The sequence below is a fragment of the Vipera ursinii genome (assembly GCF_947247035.1).
Source record: "Vipera ursinii genome assembly, chromosome: 15".
NCBI classification, from domain to species: Eukaryota; Metazoa; Chordata; class Lepidosauria; order Squamata; family Viperidae; genus Vipera; species Vipera ursinii.
Window position 1 is genome coordinate 6996356 of NC_139528.1, and position 18824 is coordinate 7015179.

Genomic DNA, 18824 nt, shown 5'->3' on the forward strand with positions numbered 1-18824 from the left:
AACGAGGCATTTGGGTCAATGTGACCTGCGTGGCTGAGAGGGCGAGGGAGGGGAGAGAGGAGAGGAGAGAGAGGAGAGAGAGAGAGGAGAAAAAGAGAAAAGGAGAGATGAGAGAATGAAAAAGAAAGAGAGAAAGAGAGAAAAAGAAAAAGAGAGAAAAGGAGAGAGGAGAGCAAAAGAGAAGAGACAGAGGGGGAGAGAGAGAGAGGAGAAAAAGAGAAAAGGAGAGATGAGAGAAAGAAAAGAGAGAGAGAGAGAGAAAGAGAGAAAAAGAGAAAGAGAGAGAGAAAAGGAGAGAGGAGAGAAAGAGAGAAGAGGAGAGAGAGAGAGGAGAAAAAGAGAAAAGGAGAGATGAGAGAAAGAGAAAGAGAAAGAGAGAGAGAAAGAGAAAGAGAGAAAAAGAAAAAGAGAGAGAGAAAAGGAGAGAGGAGAGCAAAAGAGAAGAGACAGAGGGGGAGAGAGAGAAAAAGAGAGGAGAGAAAAAAGAAAAGGAGAAAGGGAAGGAGGAAAGAAGGAGAGAGAAAAAGAGAGGAGAGGAGAAAAAGAGAAAGAAGAGAGAGGAAAGAGAAAAAGAAGAGAGAGAAGAGAGAAAGAGAAAGAAGAGACAGAGGAGAGAGAAAAAGAAGAGAGAGAGAGAAGAGAGAGAGAAAAGAAAAGACAGAGAAAGGAGAGAAAGAGAAAAGAAGAGAGAGAGACTGCACGTTTCTATTCCTCCCTCTCTTTCTCCCCCCCTGTGTCTGTGTGTCCCTCTGTGTGTGTGTGTGTGTGTGTGTGTGTGTCCGTCCCTCTCTGTGTGTGTGTCTGCATCTCTCTCTCTCTCTCTCTCAAATCTGTGTGTATGTGTGTGTCCCTCTGTGTGTGTGTGTCCCTCTGTGTGTGTGTGTCCCTCTGTGTCTGTGTGAGTGTGTGTCCCTCTGTGTGTGTGTGTGTGTGTCCCCGTCCCTCTGTGTGTGTGTGTCCCTCTGTGTGCGCGCGTGTGTGTGTTTGTGTGTGTGTGTGTCCCTCTGTGTGTGCGCGCGCGTCCCTCTGTGTGTGTGTGTGTGTCCCTCTGTGTTTTTGTCCCTCTGTGTGTGTGTGTGTGTGTGTGTGTGTGTGTCTTTGCATCTCTCTCTCTCTCAAACCGGGCGGGCCGGGCTGAGTCAAGCGGCCCCCGCAGCTCTTCCCGGACTCCACCTGGGCTGGTCAAACAGGTTTGAGAGTCCAAAGGACGGAGAGACGGAAAGCCAAGTTGCGCACTTGACAAACTCGCGGAAGGGCTGCCCGGCCTCGGAAGCCACTCGGTGGATCTCCCCGCGTCCCGGCCGGGGTGGAAAAGGGGGCGCGCCAGGCGTGAGAAAGGAGAAGCAGGTAAGGGACGGAGGATTTCCCTGCCCTTTGCCCTTTGCAGATTGTCGAGCCAGCAGCTTGAATTGTGGGCTCCTCCTTCGCTTCTTTCCCACCTCAAGGCAGTTGGAATCCTTCCCGGAGCTCAACCGGTTGGGCTTCTGCCTGCCTGGCATTGTTTGGGCGACTCGGCGCGCTTCGGCCAATTCGGATCGTTAAGTTCTGTGCGTTGTGCAAATCCAGGAAGATTGTTGATCGCGTAGCCCAAGTTAAGTGGGCGCACGCAACGGCAACTACGGGTGACAATCCTCCGCTTACCCCAGTTTGTTTAGCGACGGTTCGAAGTTACGACGGCACTGGGAAAAGCGAGTTATGACCGCTTTTCACACTTACGGACCGCTGCGGCATTTGCCCAGGGTCGTGCGATCAAACTTCAGAGGCTCGGCAACTGACTCACGTATATGACGGTCGCAGTGTCCCGGGGTCACATGATTTCCCCCTCTGACAAGCCATCAACGGGGGAGCCCGATTCGCTTAGCGTCTGTCTTTACTGATTTAAAAACTGCAGTGATTCACTTAACAAACCTGGCAAGAAAAAGTTGTAAAATGGGGAGAGCTCACTTAACAACATAAATGTGGGGCTCAATCGTCGGCGTAAGTCAAGGACTAACTCTACCTTCGCTCCCTGCCCTGGCGTGGTGGGCTAAATCGGGAGTGGGGCTGAAATACTACTATACTGATGTGTAGTCTTATAGTTACAAGTTGCTTCAAATGCGGTTGTTTCGGTTTGCTGCATTTTGCTAACAAACTTTTTGCTGTTTTTCCTCTGTTGGCTTCAGGTATGTTAACCAAGGATTTATTTATTTATTTTTTTAAAAAAATGTAACCACAATGGCTTGTTTGCACATCATGCTAGGCCAGAACAGAGTCCTGTATTAGTCGTTTGTCTGCATTCCTACTTCATGTAGTTTGCTTAGCCACGATTAGTATAATAAACCGCAGTTGCCTGGATGCACACAGCCAACTAAACGATATTTAAGCTATAATGGGTAGGTTTGGTGCAACATGCTAAACCGAATCCAAATAGATCACATTAGGGGTTAGCATAACGCATATAAACCTTGACATTTGTATAAAAATACAGAACCGGATATATGAAGTCCGGCAAGTTAAAGTAACCCTCCACACATCTAATGAAGTAAAAATCCTAACTGACGGAAAAGTTTAACACAATTCTACAACGGTTCCTGTGGGAGGAGAGGCGTGTTAGTCTACAGTAGCAGAAAATCACATTTGATGCAGTAAAACGGAGCGTATAAAACTTCGCCTGTTCAATAAAATGTGCCACTGGCTTTGACAAAGGGGCGGTTACGTTCCTCTTGATTTTATAGCAGGAGGCAAGCTCTGATATCAAAATGAAAAGAGGCAAAACGGGCTATTATTTGGATGTGGAAGCTGAAAAAAATATCTCAGAAGAAACCTATGGCAAACCATTTTTATACTGCCATTTTTATACTGCTAAGCTTGTAAGCCGCCCTGAGTCTTCGGAGAAGGGCGGGATATAAATGGAATTAAAATACCGGTAAATAAAATAAATAAATACTGTTGCCAAGGAATTATCCAAACATGGCTATTAAATTAATAAGCATCTAACCCAGGGGTAGGCAACCTCGCCTCTTTTATGACTCATGGACTTCAACTCCCAGAATTCCTGAGTCAGCTACTGACTCAGGAATTCTGGGAGTTGAAGTCCATGAGTCATAAAAGAGCTGAGGTTGCCTACCCCTGCTCTAACCTAACCTGAGGCATAGTAACAGTTACAGTAACACGGTAACATTGTAATTTGTACTTCAGTGTTTCTCAACCTCAGTCATTTAAAGACAAGTAGACTACAACTCCCAGAAGTCACCAGCCAACCATGTTGGCTAGTTGGGGAACTCTGGGAGTTGAAGTATTTACATCTTAAAAGTGCCCAAGGAAGTAACACCAAATTAAGAAATTGTGTAGTCCCAAACATACCTCACAATCTCTCAGGATGCATCTATAGTAGGAGCTTAGACGTTTATAGCTTTACAGGTACTTCTCAACTTAACAACCATTTGTTTAGCAACTATTCAGATTTACAGTGACATTGAAAAAAATGGCTTATGACCCTTTTTCACACATACGACTGTTGTGGCATCCCCAGAGTCAGGTGATCAAAATTCGGGTGCTCGTCAACCAGCATATATTCAGCACGTCACAATTTTGGGCTCTGCAATGACTCTTAACTGGCTTCCAAGAATGTGAAGCCAGATTCATTTAAGGACCACATAGTTCACTTAACAACTGCAGCAGTTCACTTAACAACCGTGCGCGGAAAAAGTTACAAAATCGAGCATGATTCACTTAACAACTAGATTGCTTAGCAACGAAACTCCTGGTCCTGATTGGGGTTGTAAATTGAGAACTACTCGCGGTTTGGCGAGATTTGGTCTATCGGGTTTAAGGTTCACCCAAATGGCAGCTTTGTGTGCGGTGACGTCAGTACACAAATGTCACCTTTTGGTGCACAACACCCGTTACATACTTTGATTTTGGCTCTCGGTGTGGTGCAAACCCATTCACTGAAAATTGTGCTTTGTGGTGCCTTAATTAATAATAATAATGATGAAAACAATAATAAATTTAAATATACTGCATCTTAGCTCAGCAAACCAGCTTTGCAGCAATCCAGGACCATCATTTTCTGGTTAAACTAGATTCTGACTTCATATTTGGTGTGAAAATGGCCGGGCTGTTTAGCCCTGCCTGATCTGAAGAAGTTTAGAATCAGAATCATACAGCTGGAAGGGACCTTGGAGGACCCTCGACCATTCCAAACAAATGGTTTCCAGGAAATTTCCAAAGTTGGAACACTCGTAACTCCAGGAATCTATCTATCTATCTATCTATCTATCTATCTATCTATCTATCTATCTATCTATCTATCTATCTATCTATCATCAACCTCTGCATCTATCTACCTAATCTATCATCTATCTCTATCATCTCTATCAATCTATCAGTCTATCATCTCTATCATTGATCATCTATCTGTCATCTGTATCAGTCTATCATCTATTTATCTTCTTATCTGTCTCATAGACATAGGGTTGGAAGGGACCTTGGAGGTCTTCTAGTCCAACCCTCTGCTCAAGCAGGAGACCCTCGACCATTCCAGACAAGTGGCTGTCCAGTCTTGTCTTAAAAGCCTCCAGTGATGGAGCACCCACAACTTCTGGAGGCAAGGAGTTCCACTGTTTCATTGTTCTCACTGTCAGGAAGTTTCTCCTTAATTCCAGGTTGCTTCTCTCCTTGATGAGTTTCCATCTGTTGCTTCTTGTCCTGCCTTTTGGTGCTTTGGAAGATAGGTACACACACACACACACACACACACACACACACACACGCTTCTTTCTGGCATCCCCTCAAATATTGGAAAATACTATCATGTCACCCCTGGTCCTTATTTTCACTAGACTAGCCAAACCCAAATCCTGCAACCGTTCCTTGGTATGTTTTATCTTCCCTAATCCTCTTTGCTGCTCTCCTCTGCACTCTTTCCAGGATCTCAACGTCTTTGTTTCAAAACAGTTTCAAAATCCTTAAAAATGGATCGTTCCCCTTCCAAGCTTTAATATGGAACCATCGTTCCCGTACTGATCTTTTTTATAATTCTCTCCCCCTCACCCCCAGACAACCAGCAAAAGAAAAGATTTCCTTGGCGCTGCTTCTTGCAAATGTTTGTTCGGTGGCGCGGCCTTCAGCCACCCACCTGTGCACTCTGTATTCCTTGGCTGTCTCCAAACCAATTCATTAATATGTTTCCATCCCTTTTGCAGCACGAGAAGCGCGGCTGCAGCACATCCCAAGGTTTTTTCCCCTTATCCTGCTCCCGTTCTGGGGAAGAAGGAATGGAGACTGCAAAGATTTAGCAGGAAAAAAGCTCGACCGACACGGAACAGACTTCTCTAAAACAGTCAACGATGTCGGCCATTGCTCCTTTGGAAGAGGTGGCGATGGTGCCCTTGGGGAAGGATTCGTCCCCTGAGCACCTGGCCCAGAGTCACAGCCAGGAGCCATGTCTGGACAACGCCGAGGCCACTTTGCCCTGGGACAAAGCCCAACACGATGTAGCCGGAGAGATGCCCGGGCTTTTGGAGAAGGACGCCCGGCCTAGCCCGGAGGGGAGCATGAAGGCAGCCATTTTGGGTTCCACCACGGACCACCAGGCTTTCCTGAAGCCTCTTGAGGATGACGAGGGCAGTGGGATGCCTGCCATGGCGGCCCACCCCTTTGTACCCATCAACCCCTTCTGCATCGAACGCCGGCCCAAGAGCCAGAAGAAACAGTCGTGGTGGCTGGGAGTGCCGCCACAGGACAGGGCAGAGGGCCAGGAGGAGAAGGGCGACCCTGAGCATCAGACTTTCCTCGCTGGAGGCTGCTCGGCCTATTCGCACGAACCCCCCGGTCCTGCCGGGGAGCGACTTCAGACCCCGTGTTGCCGGTCGAAGGGCTGCTGCAGCTCGGCTAATCTCAAAACCGTGGGCTCCATGAGTAGCGCCATGATTGTCTTCCCAGGCTTGATCTACGGCGCCTACGTCTTCCTGCCCTTCGACGTGCCCCCCATGGATGAGACGAGCACCCGGCTGGTGTACACGCTGCGCTGTGGGGCTTTTGCCACCTTCCCCATCATTTTAGGTGAGCAGGATCTGCTGGCCGTGGAGGAGAAGGTGCCATCCTTCGCTGCCAGCCTGGAGACCCGTGCTTCGTTCCCCTGGGCGGCTAAGAGGCTCCGTCACGTATCCGTGTTTTACTATTTTTGACGGGAAACAGCACTTCCTGTTTTACGGCAAAACTGGGCCCCTAGCGAATCGTCGGCTCACTTAATGACCACGGTGTTTGCTTCACTGTGGCGGTTTGCTTTGCGACCGCTGCAAAAAACCAAAGTGACCCACCTGTTTTATGATGATTATAACATACAACAGGCTCCTGTACGGTTGTACGGCGAGAGCTACCCGTCATGCTTGAATTGCAGAACTTTGGGAAATCCTTCAGACCAACATTTGGCTCGTCCCAGCCCCTCCCTCCCTTTATTAATTTATTTCTAAAATGTATAGGCCAGGGGTAGGCAACCTCGGCTCTTTTATGACTTGTGGACTTCAACTCCCAGAATTCCTGAGCTGGCATGGCTCAGCTTGGAAACCTCTCTCTTTCCCCTCAGCGTGGCTGGCTCAGGAATTCTGGGAATTGAAGTCCACGAGTCATAAAAGAGCCAAGGTTGCCTACCCCTGGCCTAGGCCAACCTTGGCTCTTTTTATGACTTGTGGACTTCAACTCCCAGAATTCCTCAGCCAGCATGGGGAAAATATGGCCCCTTCATGACTTGGCTGGCTCGGGAATTCTCGGAGTTGAAGTCCACGAGTCATAAAAGAGCCGAGGTTGCCTACCTCTAGTAAAGGCTGTCCCTCAAGGTAACTCTTTTAATTATGTTTCTTAAAATGGGAGTTTAAGGATCCAGCCCAAAAGCTGCCCCCCCCCCGGAAAAACAGAATAAGAGACAAACATTGTGCCTTCTCCAGCGTTCGGCTTCCTTTCTTCAGCATCTCTGAAGACTCTAGAGATCCTGGAGCTTTGCTGGACTACCAAGTCCATCAGCCCTCCCAGAACCTGTACGATGGGAAGACCCAGCAGAGTTCTCCAATCTGGCCTTCCAGGAATTTTGGAATGGAATAACAAGAGTTGCAAGGGACCTTGGAGGTCTTCTAGTCCAGCCCAACCTATACCATCTCAGACAGGTGAATGTCCAGTCTCTTCTTATAAAAACCTCCAACGATGGAGCGCCCATGATTTCTGGAGGCAGGTAGTTCCACTGGTTAATTGTTCTCACTGTCAGGAAATTTCTCTTTATTTCTAGGTTGCTTCTCTCCTTGATTAGCTTCCATCCGTTGCTTCTTGTCCTGCTTACAGTTGCTTGGAGAATTAAATAGACCCCCTTCCTCTTAAAAAAAAAGTCAGACCTTCCTTAAGGATGATGGGAATTGCCCTCCAGCCCCTTTGGAATTCTGCAGAATTGTCTCCTTGGGGGGGTGTCTGAAGGCTAAATCTTAAGATGAATGACTTAAGGGAAATAGGTACGGTTAGCCTAACAAAGAGAAGGACTAGGGGTGACATGATAGCAGTCTTCCAATATTTGAGGCGGGGTCAACCTCTTCCCCAAAGCACCCGAAGGCAGGACAAGAAGCAACGGATGGAAACACATCAAGGAGAGAAGCAACCTGGAACTAAGGAGAAACTTCCTAACCGTGAGAAACACAGTTAACCAGGGGGACGTCTTGCCTCCAGAAGCTGTGGGTGCTCCATCACTGGAGGCTTTTAAGAAGAGACTGGACAGCCATTTGTCTGAAATGGTATAGGGTTTCCTGCCTGAGCAGGGGGTTGGACTAGAAGACCTCCAAGGTCCCTTCCAACGATGACGGTCTTGCCCAGAAACTCAGTGACAGAACAATGAAATCGGCGGAACGGACGTTGGGGGCTCCATGACTGGAGACTGTTTTTAAGAAGAGCCGGGACAGCCATTTGACTGGGATCTTGTCGGGTCTCCTGGTTGAGCAGGGGGCTGGACTATAGAGCCTCTAGGTTACCTTGATTCAGCCAGTCCCCCTTTCCCGACCTCTTTCTCCTGACTCTCTTCCCCTGCAGGGATGATGGTTTACGGGGTGTCCCGCCTTTGTGCCTCCTCTCTGCAGCCTTCTGAGGAACTGAGCCGGGAGGTGCAGATCCACCGGCACTTCGTCTCGCAGTCGGTCGACCTGTTCATCCTCTACTTCTTCAACATCAGCGTCCTTTCCACCTACCTGGCCCAGGAGTGGCTCAAGCTGATCCCGCTGCTGACGGCCCTTTTTGCCATCTCACGGTAAGAGAGAAAGAGCCCGACCAGCCCTCTCTTCTCTCACTGCTGGACCCTCCCTCTGGGTTGGATCCAGTTGTCTGGTAGAGGGTCTCCTGATTGAGCAGGGGGCTGGACTAGAAGACCTCCAAGGTCCCTTCCGGCTCCAGTCTGATGTCAGATGGAAATGGAAATGGAATTGGAAATTAGAATAGAATAGAATAGAATAGAATAGAATAGAGTAGAGTAGAGTAGAGTAGAGTAGAGTAGAGTAGAGTAGAATAGAATAGAATAGAATAGAATAGAATAGAATAGAATAGAATAGAATAGAATAGAATAGAATAGAATAGAATAGAATAAGAATAAGAGAATAGACTAGACTAGACTAGACTAGACTAGACTAGAATAGAATAGAATAGAATAGAATAGGAATAGGAATAGGAATAAGAATATAGAACAGAATAGAATAGAATAATAAAAAATAGAATAGAATAGAAATAAGAATAAGAATATAGAATAGAGTAGAATAGAATAGAATAGAATAAGAATATAGAATAGAATAGAATAGAATAGAATAGAACAGAATAGAATAGAATAGAATAGAATAGAATAGAATAGAATAGAATAGAATAGAATTATGGGATAGAATAGGAGAGGAGAGCAGAGGAGAATAGAATTATGGGATAGAATCGAATGGAATAGAATAGAATAGAGGATGGGATGGGATGGGATATGGATTAGGATAGGATAGGATAGAATTATGGGATAGAATAGAATAGAATAGAATAGAATAGAATAGAATAGAATAGAATAGAATAGAATAGAATAGAATAGAATAGAAAAACAGAATAGAATGGAATGTAACAGGGTTGGAAGGGACCTTGGAGGTCTTCTAGTCCAACCCCTTGTCCAAAAGGAGACCGTAGATCACAGGCATCTTATAAATTAACAGATTTTTTTCCCTTTCATGTTTTATGTTTTTATATTTATTTAATACATAAAATACAAAGAAAAACAGAAATAAGAAATTAGGGGAAGGAAAAAGAGAGGGGGGGGGGAGAAAAGGCGTAGACTTCTGACTCTTTTTAGCACAGCACAAGATAAAAACACTCCAGCCTCAACTTTTTTGTCTGAACACATGAGTATATAACCAGCCATTTCTCTAACGGCAAATCTATCTAATCGACAAAACGTCAAAAAAAGTCAACGTTTTGTTTTCTTTCAACACCTCCAAAAAATCTAGAAGTGATATCCAAGTGAAAAAAAAGTACTTAAATATATTCTCCTCTTTGAATGCAATGATCAGTTTTAACCATTCCTGCTTTATCTTCCTGGCTGGGGAAATAAGTGTGTATTTCTATTTGCACCTAACAATCTTTGTGCTCTGTCACCATCAAATTAACAGTTTTGATGTGTTAAAAATTCACTGTGTCTTTGTGATTCTGAGAGAGGCTGGAATACAGAGGCTGCTTCCCCACCACCACACACACCACTGCTAGTTATTCAAGGTTGGACTGGGACCAGTTCAAGACCTACACACACACACACACACACACACACGGCTACGTTAGAGGTTGGGTTCGCATAACTCTGCTTCTGGAGGATTTGCCACCGCTTGCTAAGACGAGGTCTGGATTTCCCCAAGGCAGAAACCCCAAACTGACCACAAATGCCTCGTCTTGTGCGCTGCGAGAATCCAACCCAGCCTACCTCACAGGGTGGTTGTTGCAGGCTCCGCAGCCTTGCCCTCCTGCAAAAACGTAACATAAATTAAGAAAAACGCAACTCAAATAACAAACGTAAACATAAGGCGTTGTGGGTGCCCCATCCCTGCAGGCTTTTATAAGAAGAGACCGTATAGCCATCTGTCTGGCACAGAGTCTCCTGCTCGATTAATTTAGAGGGTTGGACTAGAAGACCTCCCAGGGTCCCAACTCTCTTATCCTGTTATCTCTTCACTGGAATATTTCTTGTGAAACGCAAAAGCTGGCTTGGGATTTTGATGGGATGCCCACAAGGACACAACGGCTGTGATGCTTGGATCCCGCCGCTGTGGCTGCCATTTTGACTTTTTTGACCCAGTCCTGCTCTGTACCATTTTTTTTTCTTTCTCGCCCTCCCAGGCTTTTCTACTGGGTGGCGTACGCCATGGGCCGCTCGTTCCGAGGCTTTGGATTCGGCTTGACCTTCTTCCCCCTGGTCGCCATGTTGCTCTTCAACCTCTACAGCATGTTTATGTTGGACACGGAGAACATGTTTACCGTTCGGAGTCTCAAGGCGGCTTCTTCCCCATTGGCGAAGGAGCAGGAGCTGGCTGCCTCCAACTGGGGCTACTGGGGGTGAAGCCGGTGAGAGCCCCAAGCCCCAGTCTTCCCTTTCTGAACCTCTTGTTGAAAGAAACATCTGGTCCAATTCCAAGCCGGGAGTAAAACGCTAGAAATAAAATGGAGACCGCTTAGGAAAAGAGGTTTCTGCTTATTGATGAGCAGGACCAACGACGGCATTGCGGTTCTTGGGACAGCTGACAAAATGGACTTGAGAGTGGGTGGGTTCTTAATGCCTTCTTTGGACTGTGTATTTCAGAGGCCTGTTCCTGTGCAATGTGCTTTGACCTGTTCTTGGGTGTGCCCTTTTGGTGTTCTCATGATGGTTGTGTGACTCCCATCGTGGCCGGGAGGTCCTCTCCTGTCCTTGGAGCTGGGTGGGGGAGTGTAAATTCTCAATTCCCATCAACTGCGGGGTGGGTGGATGGGGGGCTGAAGGCCTTTTGCTTATGAATAGTGTGCCCCGGTCTTTCTGAATGAATTACTAAATCTCCATTTCTAAAGATTGGGCTCCTCGGGTTTCTAAGTTTGAAGCTGTTTTTTTTTTTTTTTTGAATGGCAGGGAGACTGGGGCTGCTTTCTGCCTTTGTTATTTTCTCTCGATTTCTCCCTTAAGGGAAATAATTCTGTCCTGCCTCTTTTAATATTCCCCAAGATATTGGGGAGGGGGAATGGGCTGACTTTCTGCGCTCTGCAGGGCTCATTTACGCCCTTGGCCGACTGAAGAATTGGAAGGAGGCCCCCCCTCTCCCCAAGGCCACATAGTCTTACCCCACCTCTGTCAAAAAACAGTGAAACCATCCCAGTTGGCCAACCTCAGCTCCTCACTCCTGGGAGAGAAGTCTGTCCCTGCTCCGCATCCTTGGTGTCTTTGTCTTGGCCAGATCGTTTAGAAGTCCTTCCTGACCTTCATTTGGGTGCCTTCCTACAACTTGAAGCCATCCTCTGTTCTTGGAAGGAAAGAAACTGAGTCTGATCCTTCTTCCTCCTTTAGAGATGGCAGGTAAGCTGGCACACTCCGTTACCCCTTCAATATTTTTCACAAAGTCCAATATGCCCCCCAAGTTGAAGAGAAGAATTAGGGGAGACATGATAGCCGTCTTCCAATAACTTGAGGGGCTGTCGCAAAGAACAAGGGGTGGACTTATTCTCTAGGGCAGTGGTGACGAACCTATGGCACACGTGCCAGAGGTGGCACTCAGAGCCCTCTCTGTTGGCACGCACGACACCGCCGCCAGCACCAGGTCCATCAGGCCGCCACCACCGTCACCCGGAGCAGGAACCCCGTCCAGCACCAAGGAGGCGAAGCAGCCGATTAGCAAGCTCGCATAGAGGTGGTAGAGCAGAGGTCGCCAACCATTGGAAGAAAAGGGAGGGGGAAGCATTTTACACGCGTGCGTGTGCGCACGGGCCCATGAACATGCACGTGCTGCTGCAAATGGGGTGGGGCTAGTGCATGCGTGATACTCACTAGCCCTGCCCCGTTCTTGTGTGGGGAAGCACCTTCTACCTGCACCCCGTGGCACGGCGGTGGTCGTTTTTGCGCCTTGCAGCCCATTTTTGCGCCCCCGGTTTTTGCGTGCCAGAGGCAGCACTCAGAGGCGCCTCCCTGTCCCCCCCAGCCCCCCGAGGGCACCACAGTGCCGATGCGCCCCTGGCACTTTGCGATAAGTGGGTTTGGCATTGCGGTTTGGGCCCTCGGTCTCTCAAAGGTTCGCCATCACTGCCCTAGGGCACCAGAGGGCAGGGCAAGAAATGGAAGCTTGTTTGGAGACAGATCCAACCTAAATGTAAGGAGAAATTTCCTGATAGCGAGAACAATTAACGGAACAGCTTTTGCTTCCTGGGATTGCGGAGGCCGGAGGATTTCAAAAATAAACCGGACAGCCATTTGGCTGAGAAGACTCTTGCCTTGAGCAGAGGGCTGGACTAGAAGACCTCTGGGGTCCCTAGGATTCTACGTTCTATATAAATTGGGTTCCCTTCGCTTCCACTTTCCCGCTCATCTCCACGACCTTTTCTGAACCTCTTCCAATTTCTTCCTAAACTCTTTCTACAATGGAAGAATGGTTGGAAAAACTGATGGGGATTCGCAGAGATGGCCGAATTCAATTAATCAAAGAGAAGAATATGTCTAACGTCGTTTCTCTCTGGAAACCGCTTCTGGACTTTTTTGCTTGAAATAGACAAAAATGAAACTGTTTGGGGATGCATGTTTGTTTTTTTTTTTGTTAGAGAACAAAAATGTTGCGGCTGTGGCATTATTATGTTCATTCTACTGTTCTGAAAGTTAATGTTTTTCATCTTTCTCCCCCACCTCCTTGGCTCCTCCGCTCCTCTCTTTCCCCTTTTCCCATGATTTCCATTGTCGTCGTATTTTGTACTCTGATCGGTTGAATAAAATTATGATGGGAATCTTTCTTAAACCTATTCTCCAAAGCCCCTGAGGGCAGAAGAAAAAAAAAATAATGGGTGGAAATTCCTCACAGGTAGATCCCACCTGGAACCGAAGGAGAAATTTCCTGAGAGGGTGAACAATTAACTAACGGATCACCTTGCGACTCAGAGTTGAGGGTGGAACCATGGGGTGAAAAGGGCCTTGACGCTCCTTGTCAATAAACGCACCATAACAAGAACGTCTTTGACCTCCGGCCCTAATGGAGCCTGCCCCGTTACGGTCTCGTGCCATGATGGTCATTAAGCAAGATCCCCTGGCCTAAGAACCCCCACTTCTGTTATCATCATCATCATCATCATAAAGTTGGAAGGGACCTTGGAGGTCATCTAGTTCAACCCCCTGCTCAGGCAGGAAACCCTACTAGACCATTTCGGGCAAAATGGCTGTCCAGTCTCTTCTTGAAAACTTCCAGGGTTGGAGCATTCGCAGCTTCGGGAGCCAGGTGGTTCTCCCTCATGTGTTCATTAAGTGGAGCGTGGGGGAGCCCCACCACCCCGCCAGGTCTGAAAAGGAGGCAGACAAGCAGCCGAAAGCTTTGCAGAGCCAACACCAGCCCGGCAGGCGGAAAGAGACCAACAATGGATGGAAACAAGTCAAGGAGAGAAGCCACCTAGAATTAAGGAGAAACTTCCTGACAGTTAGAACAACTATCCAGTGGAACAACCTGCCTCCAGAAGTGGTGAATGCTCCAACACTGGAAGTTTTTAAGAAGAGACTGGACAGCCATTTGTCTGAAATGGTATAGGGTTTCCTGCCTGAACAGGGGGTTGGACTAGATGACCTCCAAGGTCCCTTCCAACTACTACTACTACTTCTTCTTCTTCTTCTTCTTCTTATTATTATTATTATTCTTATTATTCTTATTATTCTTATTATTCTTATTATTATTATTATTATTATTATTATTATTATTATTATTATTATTATTATTATTATTATTATTATTATTATTATTATTATTAAATCTGGGCCCAGTGCTGCATTTGAGGACGGCCAGGCTTCCAGACGTTCCCCCCCCCGATGCTTGGCCCTGGGGGGACTCCTGGCTAACGGAGAAGGAGGAGTAAGGAGGCACCACAGTCTGGAGTCGCCCCAGCTGGACTAGCAAAGTCCCAACTTGCCAGTTGATGTGGGAATGCAGCCCACCTGGCAAGATCCTTGGAAAGAGGCTTATCAGCAACAAACAAGCCTGATTTCCTTTTCGCCACCTGGGGATGGATGGATGACACCGCTTCCCGACAGCTGTTGGAGAGCGTTGGGGGCGTACTTGCCCTAAGAACGGCGTCGAGAGTCTTTCTTTTTCTAACCGACCGCCAAGTTGGGATGGCTGACAAACCGTTCATTAAACGAACGGTTATAAATCGAGGACTACCCATAATGCATCACCTTGGGGATTTATTTATTTATTCACCCACTCCTCCTCTTCCCCCACCCCCAACTCTTTTTTTCATGGAAAATTGCAAGGGGGAGAAGGATTGATGGACCGGATGTAAGAGTCCCCATCACAGGATGAACTTGTCTGGGTGGGTCTAAATTTAATCCTTCCATTGTCGGCCTGCCACGCTGTGTCAGCTCCGTGGAGTTAAGGGCTAACAGAGGCTATCCAGTGAAGAATCTTGTTTAGGGGGGGGGGTCTGTTGACCTCTTCTGCGGGGACAAATGGTTGGGAAAGAAATAGAAGCTTGCAAGGAGCAGCGGCGAGAGACACAGCCGGTCAGTCACATGGCAAAAGCTTTGCAATTTGATTTTATTCTCCTATTTCAGGATAAGGGGGTGGGGGTGGGGGGCAAAAGAAGGCTACCAACGATTCTAGCATTAGGTGGGGGGGCGACATCACCTTTCTGGGGTTTATTTTCCTGCTTGCTTCATCTAATTCGGTGATTCTGTATCTTCAACGTTAAAAATCTCCCTATCGATTATTTTAGTTGGCTTGCAGTCGTGGCCCAGTATAACTTCCCTGTAAGACCTTTCATCTTTGAAAATGTGGAATCTGCAGTTCAGTTGCTGAAAATAGAAAGAGAGAGGAAGGTGGGAGGAAAACCAAGGAACAAATTAGAAAGTCTGATGTGTACTAAAAGCTTCCCAGGACCTAACCATCACAATTGCAATGGACTTTACACAAATAAGGGACGCGGTGGCTCAGTGGGTTAGGATGTTGACCTTGTCGATCAGAAGGTCGGCAGTTTGGCGGGTCGAATCCCGAGTGCCGCGTAGCAGAGTGAGCTGCCTGTTACTCGTCCCAGCTTCTGCCAACCTAGCAGTTCGAAAGCACGTAAAAATGCAAGTAGAAAAATAGGGACCACTCCGGTGGGAAGGTAACAGCGTTCCGTGCGCCTTTGGCGTCCAGTCACGCCGGCCACATGACCACGGAGATGTTGTCGGACAAGCGCTGGCTCTTCGTCTTTGAAACGGAGATGAGCACCGGCCCCTAGAGTCGGAAATGACTAGCACGCGTGTGTGGGGGAACCTTTACCTTTACATAAAATAAGTATCACTCTTGCCCGGAAACATAAAAACACAGGAGTGTTGGTCCCTTCCATCTCTGATTCTAAGGTGGTCGTGATAGTGTAATCAACAGACGGCTGGAGCTGCAGGGCTGTCAGGGCTCAGCGGAAGTGCCAGGATCAGCGCCAGGATCCAGCTGGACCTCAACGTTGATCCTGGCGCTCCAGCTGAGCCCAGAAGAAGCGCCGATCAGCTGGAATGTTGCAGCATCTCCAGGGTCTTGTGATTTACATTCAGATGCTTGGCAACGGATTCATATTTACGACGGTCACAGTGTCCCAGGGTCATGTGAAGTGACCCAAACCTGCTGCAACCACCCAGCAGATGCAGGGGGGGGAATAAAAACCAAACACCCCCACCCCACTCCACCCCCGCTGCCAATCCTCAACAGAAATGCTCACAACAATGAAAACCTCGCACAGGAGGAAGAGCGCCGCCGGGCGGGCAGGCAGGGGTCTTGCTCAGCTGTGGCTTGGGGGGCACTTTTTTCAGGGCCATTGTAACTTCGAACAGTCACTAAGCGAACTGTTGTAAGTCGAGGACTACCTGTACTTCATCACTTTTTTCCTCTTTTTTTTGGTCATCAAGTTTTTGACCCCTTGCTGGGTGACTGGTGGTACTCGGATCTTGCCCTATCCTAAAAGTGGTACAGTGGGTTGAAAAGCCCTGCCGTAGAGGATCTTCAAACACCTGGCTAAATGAGTTCCAGTTCCACCATAGGCACAAAAGCCAATTGGATGACTTTGGGCCAATCGCCACCAGGCGCTGAGTTCTAATCCTGCCTTAGGCAATAGTCATGAAAGCCGGCTGGGTGACTCTGGGCCAGTTTCTTTCTCAGCCCCCAACCCACCTTACAGGACTGTTGTTGTGGGGAAGACAGAGGGAAGAAGGACTGTTAGATACGTTCCTGCCTCAAGTCATTTAGAAAAACGATAAAAGCAGGATTTTAAGATATCTAAAATAATTAAAAAGGAATAAATTTGCGGGGGATCCTGTGGCTGGAAGGAACTAATCCTAAGAACTCAGCTTGGGGTTCCCGGGCAGCCCAATTAATGACCAAGCCCTGTTTCCTTACCTCCTTCTCGTGGTCGGGAAGTGAACTGCAATATTTTGGGGGCTCTTCTTCAGAGTCGGGGTGACTCAAGGGCCTAAAAGTGTTGCGTTGTTGTTTCACGTCCTTCTTGGTGCAGTTCGTCTTTTCCAGCATCATCTGCAGGTACAACACGGAGCCAACGGCTTTCTAGGAAAACAAATCGGGGGTGTTTTGACTCCGGGATGCCCCCCCCAAAGGACAAACCATCAGGGAGAGAGGTCAAAAAAAAAGTCACCCCCCCCCCCAAGTGTGCGATCGCAGCCACCATCTTGACTTCTTAATTTCCCTTCCCAGCAGGAAATTACTCTCAGCGTGTGAAAAGTGCTCTTTCTAGCACCATGGAGAAATCATGGGGAAACAGGCAAAATTACCCCCTTGCAGAAATGCAACAGCACTCTTTCCCCCCCCCCCCAGAAATTAAGATGGTACAAGGTGCTAGGATTGGCTAAAATGGGGCTGGGGTGATTGGGGTTTAATGCAATGTCAGAATTCACCTTGGAATGTTGTCTTGGAATGTCGGGTAAACCTGGAATCAATGTCAATCGTATTGGAGGATTCTGGTTTGCCCACGGTGACTTGAAAACTTAAACCTGGTTTAGGGTTGTGTGAATCCATCCCACGTGTGAATGGGGTTAGAGCAAGCAACCAATCATAGCCAAGAACAGTTTAGTGACTGGTTACTAGACAGTTGATTATCCCTGTCTGCTTTTCCTGTAGTTCATTTCTCTCTGCTTACTCATTAATTGTTCTAACTGTCAGAAAATTCCTCCTTAATTCTAGATTGCTTTTCTCCTTGATAAGTTTCTATCCATTGCTAGATAGGAATGCAATTGAGCTTCTGAAGGACAGGCAAGAAATCAGAAACCCCACAAAATAAATGACATATCTATCTATCTTATCTATCTATCTATAAGGTAAGGGTAAAGATTCCCCCACACATGCGTGCTAGTCGTTTCCAACTCTAGGGGCCGGTGCTCATCTCCGTTTCAAAGCCGAAGAGCCAGCGCTTGTCCGAGGACGTCTCCGTGGTTATGTGGCCAGCATGACTAGACGCCAAAGGCACACGGAACGCTGTTACCATCCCACCGGAGTGCTCCCTATTTTTCTACTTGGATTTTGACGTGCTTTCGAACTGCTAGGTTGGCAGAAGCTGGGACGAGTAACAGGCAGCTCACTCTGCTACGCGGCACTCGGGATTCGACCTGCCAAACTGCCGACCTTCTGATCGACAAGCTCAGCGTCTTAACCCACTGAGCCACCGCATCCCTATATCTATATCTATATCTATATCTATATCTATATCTATATCTATATCTATATCTATATCTATATCTATATCTATATCTATATCTATATCTATATCTATATATCTATATCTATATCTATATCTATATCTATATCTATATCTATATCTATATCTATATCTATATCCATATCTATATCTATATCTATTGATCGATCGATAAATAGATAGATAGATAGATAGATAGATAGATAGATAGATAGATAGATAGATAGATATAGAGATAGATATAGAGATAGACATAGGCAGCTATTTCCTAGGTCAATGGACATGACAGTGTTCCTCAACTGGTTGGGTTGGACTGCAAGGTCTCTTAATTCAGCAACTGACAAGACAGGGAATTATGGGTATTACCGTCCAGCCTTCCTGTAGGGTGAGAGGGTGCAAACAGGCTAAATGGCCCAATGTTTAGAATCCTCACTGAAAGAATCAGCCGAGGGAGAATATCTCAGTCGCTTCAAGGCGCTGCTTACCTTGACCGTCACGGTTGTTGTGTTCTCAAAAGGCATCAACAGGGACTCTGCCCGCCGGTTATAATATTGCAAGACTAAGTCGGTGAAGTTGCTAATTTCATCCTGGCCCATTTCCCGCAGGGAAGCGATTCGTTGCGGGATACTCTTCTCCAGCTCTTCGTCTGGGTTCACCGCAGAGGTTGAATCGTCTTTCACCTGGTCTTCTGCTGAAAGCCTTTGGACAAGTAGGCAGCAGGCAAAGACTATTTGCCAGCAGCCACCCATGGTGCCAAAGTCAACACCCACAACTCCTGTACAGCGATGGGCAGGCTGGGGGTGGGGGGCACTGACTGATATAGGTTCAGTGGCTCCACCCCCAAGTTCAGATAGCCCCACCTCCCTGGAGACACATCAGAAAAGGTAAACGGTCATCTCAGGCTGGGCAGTCTTCTTTCC

General features: G+C 47.3%; 2 protein-coding genes across 3 annotated transcripts; one reads left to right on the forward strand and one right to left on the reverse strand.

The window, feature by feature from the left end:
- Nucleotides 1–1078: 1078 nt before the first annotated feature.
- TMEM79 (transmembrane protein 79) lies at nucleotides 1079–13734 on the forward strand. Of its 2 annotated transcripts, XM_083374256.1 has the most exons (5): nucleotides 1079–1347; nucleotides 5187–6045; nucleotides 8047–8260; nucleotides 10357–10581; nucleotides 11442–13734. In XM_083374256.1, exons 2-4 carry the CDS (start codon nucleotides 5331–5333, stop codon nucleotides 10574–10576), a joined length of 1149 nt encoding a protein of 382 aa, XP_083230382.1. In that variant the 5' UTR covers nucleotides 1079–1347; nucleotides 5187–5330; the 3' UTR covers nucleotides 10577–10581; nucleotides 11442–13734. The 2 variants fall into 2 exon arrangements, with proteins under 2 accessions (XP_083230382.1, XP_083230381.1); XM_083374255.1 differs by having other exon boundaries at nucleotides 10357–13734.
- A 1101-nt stretch (nucleotides 13735–14835) lies between these two features.
- Nucleotides 14836–18697, reverse strand: LOC310647214 (uncharacterized protein). Its single transcript, XM_083374283.1, has 3 exons — nucleotides 18390–18697; nucleotides 16596–16760; nucleotides 14836–15019 (listed from the first exon to the last, which is right to left on the reverse strand). Exons 1-3 carry the CDS (start codon nucleotides 18651–18653, stop codon nucleotides 14885–14887), a joined length of 564 nt encoding a protein of 187 aa, XP_083230409.1. The 5' UTR covers nucleotides 18654–18697; the 3' UTR covers nucleotides 14836–14884.
- Nucleotides 18698–18824: the final 127 nt, after the last annotated feature.

What these genes read in the sequence shown, in the direction of transcription:
- LOC310647214 (XM_083374283.1), bottom strand. Translation starts at nt 18,653, where the DNA reads ATGGGTGGCTGCTGGCAAATAGTCTTTGCCTGCTGCCTACTTGTCCAA. An exon ending in CAACAACCGTGACGGTCAAG is followed by an intron (nt 16,761 to 18,389) that starts GTAAGCAGCGCC and finishes TTGTTTTCCTAG; the next exon opens with AAAGCCGTTGGCTCCGTGTT. An exon ending in TTCCCGACCACGAGAAGGAG is followed by an intron (nt 15,020 to 16,595) that starts GTAAGGAAACAG and finishes TTCTATTTTCAG; the next exon opens with CAACTGAACTGCAGATTCCA.
- TMEM79 (XM_083374255.1), top strand. Translation starts at nt 5,331, where the DNA reads ATGTCGGCCATTGCTCCTTTGGAAGAGGTGGCGATGGTGCCCTTGGGG. An exon ending in CACCTTCCCCATCATTTTAG is followed by an intron (nt 6,046 to 8,046) that starts GTGAGCAGGATC and finishes CTTCCCCTGCAG; the next exon opens with GGATGATGGTTTACGGGGTG. An exon ending in GCCCTTTTTGCCATCTCACG is followed by an intron (nt 8,261 to 10,356) that starts GTAAGAGAGAAA and finishes TCGCCCTCCCAG; the next exon opens with GCTTTTCTACTGGGTGGCGT.